Here is a 12,334-nt window from a genome sequence, read left to right on the forward strand (position 1 = left end):
CCGAGGTCAAATTGGCACTGAACGCTATATGGAGCAGAACCACTGAAACTTGCTTTTATTATTACTGTTTGAATAGACTCTGCTCCATTGCCAAGTTGGTCACAGCCTTTTATTTCACCTGAGTAAGAAAAAAAGGCAAAATTACATTTACTTCCTGCTTCATTCAATATCGTACCACTTTAAACTTGAGCTTTGATATAGCTTAGAAAGTGTAAAACAAGTGTAAAAAATCTCACATATACATTATGATCAATACAATGGTCTCCAAAAGACCACATTGAGAATTATGAAAAGCAAAGAAAATGATAGGATGTTTTCACCAGTGGTCTCAAACTTTTGGACCCCACTGTATATATTGTGTTTGTTCTAAATATCTTTTCTATGGACATCTCTTACCTTAAGTTCATTTTTTTTTGCCCTCCTGTGATCAGAACCAGTTTGTTTATCATGATGGAAGTGTGTGCCCTGAAGAGGTGATAGGATCCCGACCTCATGAGGCAGTTGCTACAGGAAGTGGCCCCTCTGTCTCGGCAGGTATACAAAGATCAGGTCTGGACCCAGCAGATGAGCAACACTGCAATGGAAGCCTAAAGAAACAGCCCACAGCTCACTCAGTAGACAGCAGTGGACAGCGTTACAGTGCAGACCCAACTGTCCTACTGGGAGAGAAAGGACAGAGAGAAGATACAGATGAAGATGGTTATATGTCCCCTATGAAGGACAAGATCTCCACAAGTATGTTCTCAAATATTTATTATAGAATTTGTGAATAGGACCGTTATTATTAGATTTTTTTTTACTCACACTTGTGCCATTCCGAACCTGTATGACTTTTTTTTACTCTTTGAAATTTAGATCAAGACATTTTGAACAATGTACCAGTATTTTTTATGCAATTGCGATGAATAGGGACCAAAGTTTTTAGTATTAATTTAGTTGTCTATAAATTTGTTGAAAACATGCTATAAAGTTATTATGGTATTGTGTGTATATATATATATATATATATATATATATATATATATATATATATATATATATATATATATATATATATATATATATATATATATAATTCTTTTTTTTTTTTTTTTTTTTGGTGTGATAGACCAGGTCCTCAATCACTTTCATTATATGAAAAGTGGCCAAGACATCATTACACATTTGCTGCCTTATGTTTCACCAAAGAAAGAAACTACAGTAAAAAGTTTTAATATGACATGAGGGTGAGTAAAGTGTAACTACTGTCCTATGTTTTATCCATGTCTATCTTCTTTGCAGATCATCTGAACCCTGTTGAGGAGAATCCTTTTGTAACAAGGCGTAAAAATAAAGACATCCATGCGCTAGACAACCTTGGTTACCACAGCACCCCTGATGGGAAGCCCAATTGTGAAGACGAGTATATCAACGAGCCCCTTTACCTCAACACATTCAGCAACACCTGCGGCGTGAACCAGGAGATGTTAAGGAAAAATGGAGTCTCCATCCCATTGCAGGTGACCACAGCAGCCCAGACTCAAGGCACTCATATTCCCCATATCACACAATTGGGAAAACCCCATCATAGCCACGGACCGCACGTTCATTTCGCCATACCACCAGTTCAGCCCGTACACCCTGGACTGATGAGCCAAAATGATCAACATACCCATTCAGTTGAGTTGGTTCATGATCATGGCAGCAAATCTGTCCCGCCTGCACCAGCAGGCCAGATCAGTCTAGTGAGCCATCAAGTCCAACCAGGGCACCCAAACAAATCTAATCGTTCACCCCAACAGTTTCACTTGGCAAAGTCTGGTAAAGGTGGCACAGTGGGCCTTCCAGGTCATCCGGTGCAACTGGGCACCCAGATTGGGACCGCATTAGTGGACAAGATGTACAAGACTAGCTTTGACAATCCTGAATATTGGCAGCAAAGCCTTCCGCCCAAGGCTACCCCTCAAAACACCCAAGACTCTTCAGTGATCTGCAATAACAAATTCCTTTACAAGCAGAATGGTCACATTAAGCCTGCCGTGGCTGAAAACCCTGAATATCTGTCTGGTATGAAGCCAGGAACAGTTCTGCCTCCTCCTCCATACCGGCAGAGGAACACTGTGGTCTAACCTCCAGGTCTCCGTCCTCTGTAGAGCCTGGTTCTTCTACCAGCACCTTAAATGTCTTTCTTTAACCCTCTGGTGGTCAAAAATGGGACGAGAAACAATGTAAACCACTGAACTGACATTATCACAGAAAATGTGGCATAAAAACCATTGGGGAAAAGTCAGTGCAACCCATCCATCCACAAAGACCTCACCAGTTGTCCAGGAACTTTTTTTCCCCCTCCTCTACAGGTATTTTAAAGTCTCTCACATGGGATGGCGCATAATCTGATGCACTAACATCATTAATTTAGTAAAATTAGATATTAAGTACACTCCAAATTCCAAAGTTTTGCAGCAATGCTATTGAACTTAGGTGTCCAGTGTTGCTCCTTGGGGGCGAATATCTTGCAAAGTTGAGCTCCAGCTAGCTCCAACACACTTGCCTGGAAGTTTCCATTGAGTCAGAAGACCTTGATTACTTTGGTGCAGGTGTGTTTAATTAGGGTTGGAACTAAAATCCTGTAGAACAATGGCCCTCCAGGAATTCTGGACACCCCGACTAAAGAAGAACCATTCTGGGTTCCCCAGAGAACCTTTCAGTGAACAGTTCTTAAAAAGATTTTTTTTTTTTTTTTTTTTCTTAGTGAAAATACATTTTCCACTGTATAGAACATTTAGTGCAATGGAAAGATTCACTGAATGTTACAGGTTCTTACTGGAACCAAAGAGAACCAATAAAGGATTTTTTTAATTATTATTATTGTTTATAATTAAGAGTGTACAGCAGGTGGCTTCAGCTGGGTGGTTCCATTTGAGTTTGAAACAGAACATGGATGTTTCAAAAAAAAAATATATATATATATATATATATATAAAATGAATGGACAGAAACTAGGCATGGATATGCACTTGAATTTTATATTTCTGTTACTGGAACACTTCCACTTTTTCAGCACATCCTTCATACCGCTAAAACTGCTGCCCTACTGGGACAACTACTGTTAGACCTGAGAGGATTGTGAAATTATGGACAGTTGAATTCCTCAGTACAATGAGTTGAATAGGAGGCTGATAAAAGCACTGGGAGGCATTTGTTCATATTGGGAATACAATACAATAATCGTCAAAGGGGTTATTACCATTTGATGAGCGGTGAACTCAAATGTTGAGAGATATGAAGAATTAATTATCAGGAAGAATGGCACTGAATGGTTTACAGGGTGTTTACATTAATTTACTTTATCGGTACCTGAACTGAGTAAGCACTGACAAAGGGTTTCTGGAAACTTTAATTCCCCTTTGTCAGAATTTAAAACTGTTACTTTTCAGTTCTTAGTTAAAAGACTTAACCAGAGTTAGTCAATATGTTATCAAAAGGAAGTTGGTCAACATTAAATCAACCCTTTTTACTTTCTTAATGTTCCTGGTATTCCACTTTTTTAACATCCATGTTTTATAATTGTTCATCATAATGTGTAACTCGTTCTGCTGAAAGGGCTTTCCTTTGTGGCTGACTTCAAAATTATTTAACCAGTAGACAACTAGCTACTGCATTGTTGAAGCTACTGTTGCAGACATTACAGCCTTTCTAAATTATATTCATTGTTAATAGTTAATGGAATAATTTAAAGTTAGCTAATAGTAATGTAATAACATTACGGCAATAAAAGCAAATAATGATCGATTTGAACAAGTACGTATTTCCCTACTGAACTTGACCTTCAGACTCCATGTCCCTGTCAAAAAACCTTGTCAGAAGTAGGTTTAAGTGGAATTTTATACGTTTGCGGATTCTCATTCAGGGCATGTTATGCCAATATTCACAATCTAAAATCAATAAAATAAATTCTGACTATTCTGTTTAACACAGTTAAATGTAAATTGGGTTTTGAAAGCAGTTTTATGTTGGTTTTCAATCATGAATATTCTGTGTTTGTAGATTATATTTTGCCTCGGTATTCGTTTTTGCGTCTAGACTGCGTTCTGATTCCAACTGAAGTTAGCAAATCAAATAAATGTGTTTAGTTTTAATCTTCTTGTTAACATAATCACTAGTAATTTTGAGTGCATTTCAGTGTCAGTACTGAGCCTTTGTCAGATCTATAATTGGAAAACGGAATGTGGGCACAACATTTATTTTGTTATCATTACTATTTATTCACAGTGGCTGCTATGCATTTTTAATTGGGGCATTTCATTGTATTTCATACATTTTCTAGTTAAAACAGCAGGTTTACTTGAATTAAGGAGGTTGGATATGTGATGCTGTGTTAAGTATCACAATTTCACATGACTGAGCTGTATTTTGAAAAATTACAAACAGAAAAAGACTTTCATGTGCCAATCTTCAGCGCTAACATAATTCAGAAAACAGACGTTAGTCTGTATTACTGTCAGTGGTGTAAAATCATTTTTGTAGTTGTCTGTCTGTTGTCACATCTCATAGCAAGTGTAGCACACATACAATAAGTGTTGCCCTGTAGTTCCCAAACTACTGTCACTTGTAGTTTCATGTTTCTGTGTAGCTTTTACTGATGTATTTACTAGTTTGTAGGTCAAAATAATCCCATTTTGGTGACGTTTTGTCCAATTTGTGGCATATAAACACAAAGACATAACTCTTACAATTAATTAAATAAGAGACAATTCAATTGTCTTAAACTGCCAAATATCACAAAGCCTAATGTTGAGGCATCATTATGAAACTTTGATTTACAAATGTCATTTTTGGGAAGAATTAAAGGTGCTGTAGGGAACTTTTGTAAAAAAAATATTTTTTACATATTTATTAAACCTGTCATTATGTCCTGACAGTAGAATATGAGACAGATAATCTGTGAAAAAAATCAAGCTCCTCTGGCTCCTCCCAGTGTCCTATTGCCATTTGCAGAAAGCAATGCGCTCCCGGTAAAAAACAACCAATCAGAGCTGCGGTCCGTAACTTTGTTTGTGTTCAAAATGTAGAAAAATGAACATAATAAGCGAGTACACCATGAATCCATTTTCCAAACCGTGTTTTTAGCTTGTCCTGAATCACTAGGGTGCACCTATAATAAGTGTTTATATTCGGACTATTTTAGATTGCTTCTAAAATAGTAACCCAGTAACCCAGTACCTTTGTGATTCTTCATAGACATAAACAGAGAGAAGTAGCTCCGGCTACAATGTTCTTCCGCAAGACGCAAGCAGTTCTGTTTATTAACCGCTAGAGCGTCAAAAGTTCCCTACTGCAGCTTTAAGTTGTTTTAGTATAGATTATTGGCCAGTGTGATCTCAGTGTTAGATGAAGGTATTTGTACATGTGTGCATGTGTACATATTTGTACATTTAGAATCAAGTTATGAGCATTAAAAGTGTACACCCTTTTACATGTCTAACTTTAAAAAAAAAAATCCCACAAAATCTGTTATTGTATAAATTTTTCAATTCCCTATAAATGTATATGTACACTGCCATTTAAAAAATTGGGGTCTTTTTGTGCTTTATGCTCACCAAGGCTGCATTTATTTGATAAAAGCAATACAGTAAAAATATTTTTAAATAATTATAATTATAATTATAATAAATATGGTAAAATAATATTTGAATAAAACAAACGATAAAACTGTTTTCTATTTAAATATATTTTAAAATGTAATTTATTCTTGTGATGGCAAAGCTGAATTTTTAGCATCGTTACTCCAGACTTAAGTGTCACATGATCCTATGAAATTATTTTGGTATGATGATTTGGTGCCCAAGAAACATTTGTTCTTATAAATGTTGAAAACAGTTGTGTTGCTTAATACTTTTGAGGAAACCATGATAGATGGATTTTTTTAATGGATATTAAATACTTAACATTTATTTGAAACAATAAAGAAAGAAAGAAAGAAAGAAAGAAAGAAAGAAAGAAAGAAAGATGCCCCCAACATTTTGAATGGAAGTGTAAAAGTGTTTGCTGTTTGTATTTTCTCAGTACATTGATAAGTCAACCACACTTTGTGTGGTTATGAGATCATGTTAAACTGGCTGAAATTCTTTAAATGAACCATATTTAAAATTATTTAATCATATTTCATCATTTTACTTGAATCATTAACATGACATGTAAACTGATGCATGTGGAACCACTGCAGGGAAGCATCTTTTTACACAAATTTAGCATTTTTTATGGACTGCCGAGAATAAGATACACACAATTTACAGTAACTCACTATCTACCAAGCTGTATATGTACATATATGACACACCATGTAGTGCAGAGTACGAAATTTTGTACACACTTACAAACATACAGCATTTTGTGTGCAGTAAAATCCACTGTATTTCTGAGCCATGAAAGTACAGGCATTTGGAGTGACTGCTCTGTAACAAGTGTGTTTCTCTGAAGAAAAGTGAAAAGTATTTTTGTAGAGTGTTGAAAGATTTATGGGGAGTGTAAATATATAGAGACTGTTGCATCAAGACTTTTTCTTTGTCATGAACCCTTCAGTTCTGTTGTGCCATCTGTAGTAATGGTCTGACATTGTGTCAGTAACTTTGTATTTGATTTGATCTCAAGTGATGTTCTGTTTTCCTCGGGCCTGTTTCTTTGTGTGTCATGCTTTGTTCTGTGGATTTCTTCTCTTGCTGCTTTTACGGTTAACTGTGGCCCTTTCCTTCCCTCCATAAGTGCCCATTTTATCTATTTCTTTACCTTTGTTAATTGTAAATATGACTGTTTAAGACAAATAATTATCTACTCCTGTCAACATAATTTTAAAACAAAATACTGATCTATCTAGAGTGAACTATCTTTATTTATTATATATTTGTTTTGTATGTCTGCATTTGGTTTGATTGCTTTTTATTAGATACGATCGTATGTATATGGTGAGTTATGAGAAAACTGCTCCACTCAAGCACTTGTGGTATAATTTGTTTAAAGGGGTCATAAGATGCTTTTTTAAAGATCATTATTTTGTGTATTTGGTGTAACAGAATATGTTGACGTACTGTAATGTTCCAAAGACACATTATGTTTAAAATTCTGTACATTATTGTAGGTTCTCTATACCCCGTCTTTTTCATACGTGTTGTTTTCTACAAAGTCCCTCCTTTCTGACAAGTGAGGTCTTCTCTGATTGGCCAACTGACCCAGTGCATTGTGATTGGCCGAACACAGCAAGCACTCGTTGGAAATATAATGCCCCTTTCCATAATTCTGAGCTTCATCTTTCAAAATAAATGTAAAGACAGTTGATAATGTCCTTAGTTTTATCATCAGTTCAATCCCGAAAGGGGAGAAGAGTCGCGTGACAGACACAGTGATGAAGCGCCTACTGTATGTGTTTGCAGTAAAAAGCCACGGTTAAGACAGCTGACTCCACTGTGATGTGACTGTATCTCTCTCTCTCCCTCTCTCCCTCTCTCCCTCTCTCTCTCTTTCTCTGCATTTGAACATTCAATAGCAAGTACTTAAACTGATAGCAAAACATACTTACAGTAGCTGATTCAGAAGTGCCAGATTGTCGTAGCAAAGTCAGAATAACCTCCTCTCCTAGGGTTATGAAATGGTTGTCCATAAAATGCATTTCTGTTCTGTTGTAAGTAATCTTAAAGATTACTAAATGCATCTCCTTTCGGAAGGCCAAATAAAGTGATTTTGCTTTCGCCTAGATACACACAGGATCTCCCTGACATGACTGCTTCAAAACTTACTGTGGTTACTGAAACCACACATTCTTTCTTTGCGTGAACATTTGTGCGGCATTAAGTAAATATTTCCACATAGTGCCGTAAACATATTGAGGAGTGTTAGAACGAGACGTTTTAGGGGGACGTGGCAGTCTTAACTTTAGTCTTTGCAACTTTAAAGATCTTCTTCATGCACCAAGAGCTTGTAACACTCCAAAGAGAAAGGAAAAAAATTAATCGCATCATATGACCCCTTTAAAATCACTGGGTGGCCAGTGAATTATTACTGATGGTGGTGTGTGCGAACCTAACTAGAAATATGTAAAATAATTTACAGTAGCCTAAAAAAGTATTCGAACACTTAAAGGGATAGTTCATAATATCAAAAATAAAAATTATCATAACTTACTCGCTCACATGCTGTTCCAAACCCCCAAGACCTTCTTTCAACAACATGAGGGTGAATAATTAATGACAGACTTTCATTTTTGGGTGAACTGTCTCTTTAAATCACACTTATTTTTGATGCATTTTATAACAAAATGTTAAACCAAGTGGCTTTTGCAATCATACTAAAAGTTTCTCAGAATCAAATTTATCCAGCTGGGGATTCAGCTTTTTTTTTTTTTTTTTTTTTATGAAATGTATGAAGTCAGTTCCTGTCAGTGTCTAACTGGAAAGTGTCAAAATGCATTTTACTATGCTGAGCAGTGTATTGCTTCATAATTTAAAATTGAACAGACTTAATTTTGTGAAATATTTTCTTTGAATGCTATTTGGTTTGATGTTTTGTTAACAGTGATATTCAGATATAAATGTGGCCAAATTAACTTTGGGCCACTGTGTTTTACAGCTTTGTCAGTTGAGTAGATTGTTTTATTTTATTTTATATTATAACATAAAAACACCCAAGACAAAACTCATTATGGTCTGTGGTTCAAATCATTCCCCTTTCTGTTTCCATTTTAATTGGTAATGATCACCCTCCACCAAACTGAATGCCAACTGAAGACAAATACTTCATATTTGTTACATGATCCTGTTACAAAGTATATTTTCAATTTAATATGAATAAAGATCAAATGAATTTGAAGAAGAAAGTGTGTGGTTTACTACCATAATAATGCATGCAGCATGTTGGTTAAAATTCTAATAAAGTCCTAAAAAATCAACTGTAAATATATCATAAACATGATCTTTTATATACTATAAATTAATCTTATTTGTTTTATCAAAAGGGCAAAAACTGTCGCACATCAAACAGCATCAAAATCTATATCTGACAGTGCATTATTCCATTTTGCAGCATTGAAAGTGCGTTGCTGCTAATGCTTTTAATGAATGTTTTTGATCGTACACATCATGTATTCCACCGCAACAAAGTTTAAAAAAAATTCCTTAGTTATGTGTACGAGTATCCACAAAGTTATCTTCTATTCAACAGAAATCTTTTGCTGAACTCAGAGACTTTCAGTCGAGTCATAAATAAAACACAACTGTCCAATGCTGGGATGTTTCTCTGAAGATTCTGATATTAATACTAATCAGCTAACTGCATGCTGGGTGTTCAACGTGTTTATGCAGTAAAACCCAGCTCATTTTATCGGGTGGATAAAAGTGCCAAGAATGCCAAAAAGTTGTGTTAGCCTGCAGTCAGGGTTCTCATGTGGTTGTCAGGGTGTTGCTAAGATATTCAGCATAGTTTTTAGTATGCTAAGGCATTAATCTGATCACTTAGGAAAATAAGTAACTTTTCCACATTTGAAATAGATAACCCTGGATAAACCAAACCCTGGGATATATTTTTTCACATTTCAAATGTCTTATCCCTGGTTTAATGATCATTAGTGAATTAGCTTTGCACGCTAAGTATCTAATTGGTGGAATATCCTGCACAGCATCATGGGTAATGTAGTTTTTCACTATAATTGTAAAACTAAGGTAAAATAATGCATATAAATAGGTTCAACAAACTCATATGAAATCGATCAACAACCTTGGAGCAAAATGCAGGTCTATTTTTAAAGTTTTGTCAGTTATTGTTAAAAATCTAAAATTCCGGATCCCGATGCACTCTATTTGCATGTTTGCAGGATTAAGCGTAAAGTGAAATGCCCTGAAACATAAGGAATAACATGAAATATTAGTGATAGCTAAGTCTAATGTTAGAAAAGGTGCAATGGGACAATGAGTGCACAGAAGCTATAGGGAAGAACTTTTTTTTTTTTTTTATGTGCAAAACAACATCTTGTAGAAAGAAGTGTCAGCTCACTGAGACAGGCCCACGTTAGATCTACAGGGCATGCAATTACACAAAATCAGGCTTTATCTACTGCTCTGATGACAGCATTGTTGGACAACAATTGCTATTTAATTGGGGTTGCCACACTGACAGGCATTTTGCTTCTTTTACTGTCAGGTAGCTGTGTCATTAAAGCAGTATAAGACGTGCTTGTCAAATCTTAATTATCCCTTGGCATCTTTGCATACCAGCCTGTCCCCTTTTTCCACTCCTGTATTTGTGTTTCTCATGCTTTCTTTTTGCAGCATTATTTTATTTTATTTTTATTGTTTTGCAGGAATAAAAGGCTTAAGTAACACAATATATTGTTCTAATCAGTTCATCCCACCTAGTCTCATTTGTTACAGACAAGCTTTCAGTCTGAGATGTATCTGTAGGCTATTAATGTCTCATGTGAAGCGCAACAACTCCAAAAAACATTTCAAGTAAATTTATTCTCATAACTAACTTTAAAGTTGTACTCACCTTATTCTCCCTAAAAGCTCCCATTCTTAGATATTTTTTGCAAGTGTGTCTATTACATTAAAATCCCCACAAAAGAATAAGGAAAGTAAAAGGAAAGTTAGGTTTTTTTTTTGTTTTGTTTTTTTTTTTTTTTTAAGAGTATTTTTTTAAAAAATCAACAGTTTCAAGGATTAATGGAATCATTTTTCCTTCGCTCAACCCTTTCAAATGACACTTTTCTCTCTTTTTTTTCTTCATCAGAAGGTGTGGATATCAGAGTTGCTTTGTGCTGTTGGCTCATATGAAGTACAAGTATACTGTATAAAATAGTCTTGGTTTGATCTCGTATTACTGTCATAGTCTATCAAACAGAAATTAGTTTGAATGCATGCTATTTTCAAAAACTAAATTTTCTAACTGGATTGCCATTACCCAATGTAAGGAATCCTTAACAGGACTGCTATTTTCCTCCTGGTCGGCAGGTGGCAACCCTCACCAGACTCAGGCTGAACCCTACCACTCATTATGCCTGATGCCTCACACCTGTGTCTTGCCTTATTTAAGTGTGTTTGTGCCACGCCTTATTGTTCAGTCTTGAGCCTATGTTACCTGTTGCAAGCTAAGTCTGCCAAAGTTTAAGTCTTTGGACCCTTGTGTCTATTTTTATTTGTACTGTTTTTTGGAAGCACAGCTTCTCTTGTTTTGTTGCACTTTGTATTAGTAAAGTTTTGTCTTGTTGAAGACCCACGACTCCTGGCCATTTGATCATCCCTGCTCTTGGATTCATTTAGTGGGGAGTTAGCTCAATCCATTAATTCAGTGACTTCGGACCAAACAGACCCGGGTTCAATCCCCACCTAGAACAGCCTCGTTACAGCAAGACTGAACCAGAAAACATGAATCCAGCGGAGGAGAGTCCACCACCATCTAATGTGGATCGCATTCTGTCTGCCATATCAGGCCAAGCTGCTGCCATTCAGCAACATGAGCAGATCCTTACTGAAATTCTTCAACGTTTAAATCTTCAGGCTCCAGCTTCTTCGTCACAAGAGCCTCAGCTGTCACATGGTAATCCTTCTCAAGCAGTGGTAGCCGCCCTGTCAGAACCTAAACTACCAGCACCAGAACGATTTGATGGCAGTCCCGAGAAGTGTCGTGGGTTCGTCACTCAATGCACCCTAGTATTTCAGTTACAACCTGGCAGCTTCCCCACAGAGAGTAGCAAAGTTGCTTACATCATAACCCTTCTTACTGGCAAGGCTTTAGACTGGGCCTCGGCTTTGTGGGACCAACGGGGGACCACTCACTGCAAACAGTAGCAGCTTCATCTCTGAAATGAAGAAAGTCTTTCACCATCCAGCCAGCACAGGTGATGTGGATTACCGTTTGCTTCGACTCTCTCAAGGCACTCGAAGTGTGGCAGAGTTTGCCATTGAGTTTCGTACCCTAGCTTCAGAGAGTGGCTGGGACCAGCGAGCTTTAAGGGCCACATTCCACCAGGCCTTGTCTCCGGAACTTAAGGATGAGTTGGCTTTTAGAGACCCTTCTCCGGATTTGGAATCTTTAATTGAGGTGGCTATCCGAATAGATCATCGTCTCCGAGAACGACAACAGGAACGACGTCGGGAAATTTTCCAATACTTTTGAACCACTCCGGAAACCCAGTGATCTGGAGGAGCCCATGCAGCTGGGTCGAACAAGATTAACCCAGACAGAAAGGGATCGACGGATGAGGGAGCGACGCTGTCTGTACTGTGGAAGGTCTGGCCATTTCCGCTCCAACTGTCCTGAATTGTCGGGAAAAGCCAGTTCTCGTCCAGGAAAGGGGGAACTGGAACGAGAG

At 36.8% G+C, this 12,334-nt stretch overlaps 1 protein-coding gene across 1 annotated transcript in view; it reads left to right on the forward strand.

The window, feature by feature from the left end:
- The window catches only part of LOC127948436 (receptor tyrosine-protein kinase erbB-4), a 158,851-nt gene extending 150,006 nt beyond the window's left edge, over window positions 1-8,845 (forward strand). Inside the window, exons 26-27 of the mRNA XM_052544872.1 lie at window positions 432-735; window positions 1,282-8,845. Coding sequence (XP_052400832.1) covers window positions 432-735; window positions 1,282-2,108 — 1,131 coding nt within the window. The 3' untranslated portion in view covers window positions 2,109-8,845. The remainder of the gene's footprint in view (window positions 1-431; window positions 736-1,281) is intronic.
- Window positions 8,846-12,334: the final 3,489 nt, after the last annotated feature.

The sequence above is a fragment of the Carassius gibelio genome, chromosome B1 (genome assembly GCF_023724105.1).
Source record: "Carassius gibelio isolate Cgi1373 ecotype wild population from Czech Republic chromosome B1, carGib1.2-hapl.c, whole genome shotgun sequence".
NCBI lineage: Eukaryota > Metazoa > Chordata > Actinopteri > Cypriniformes > Cyprinidae > Carassius > Carassius gibelio.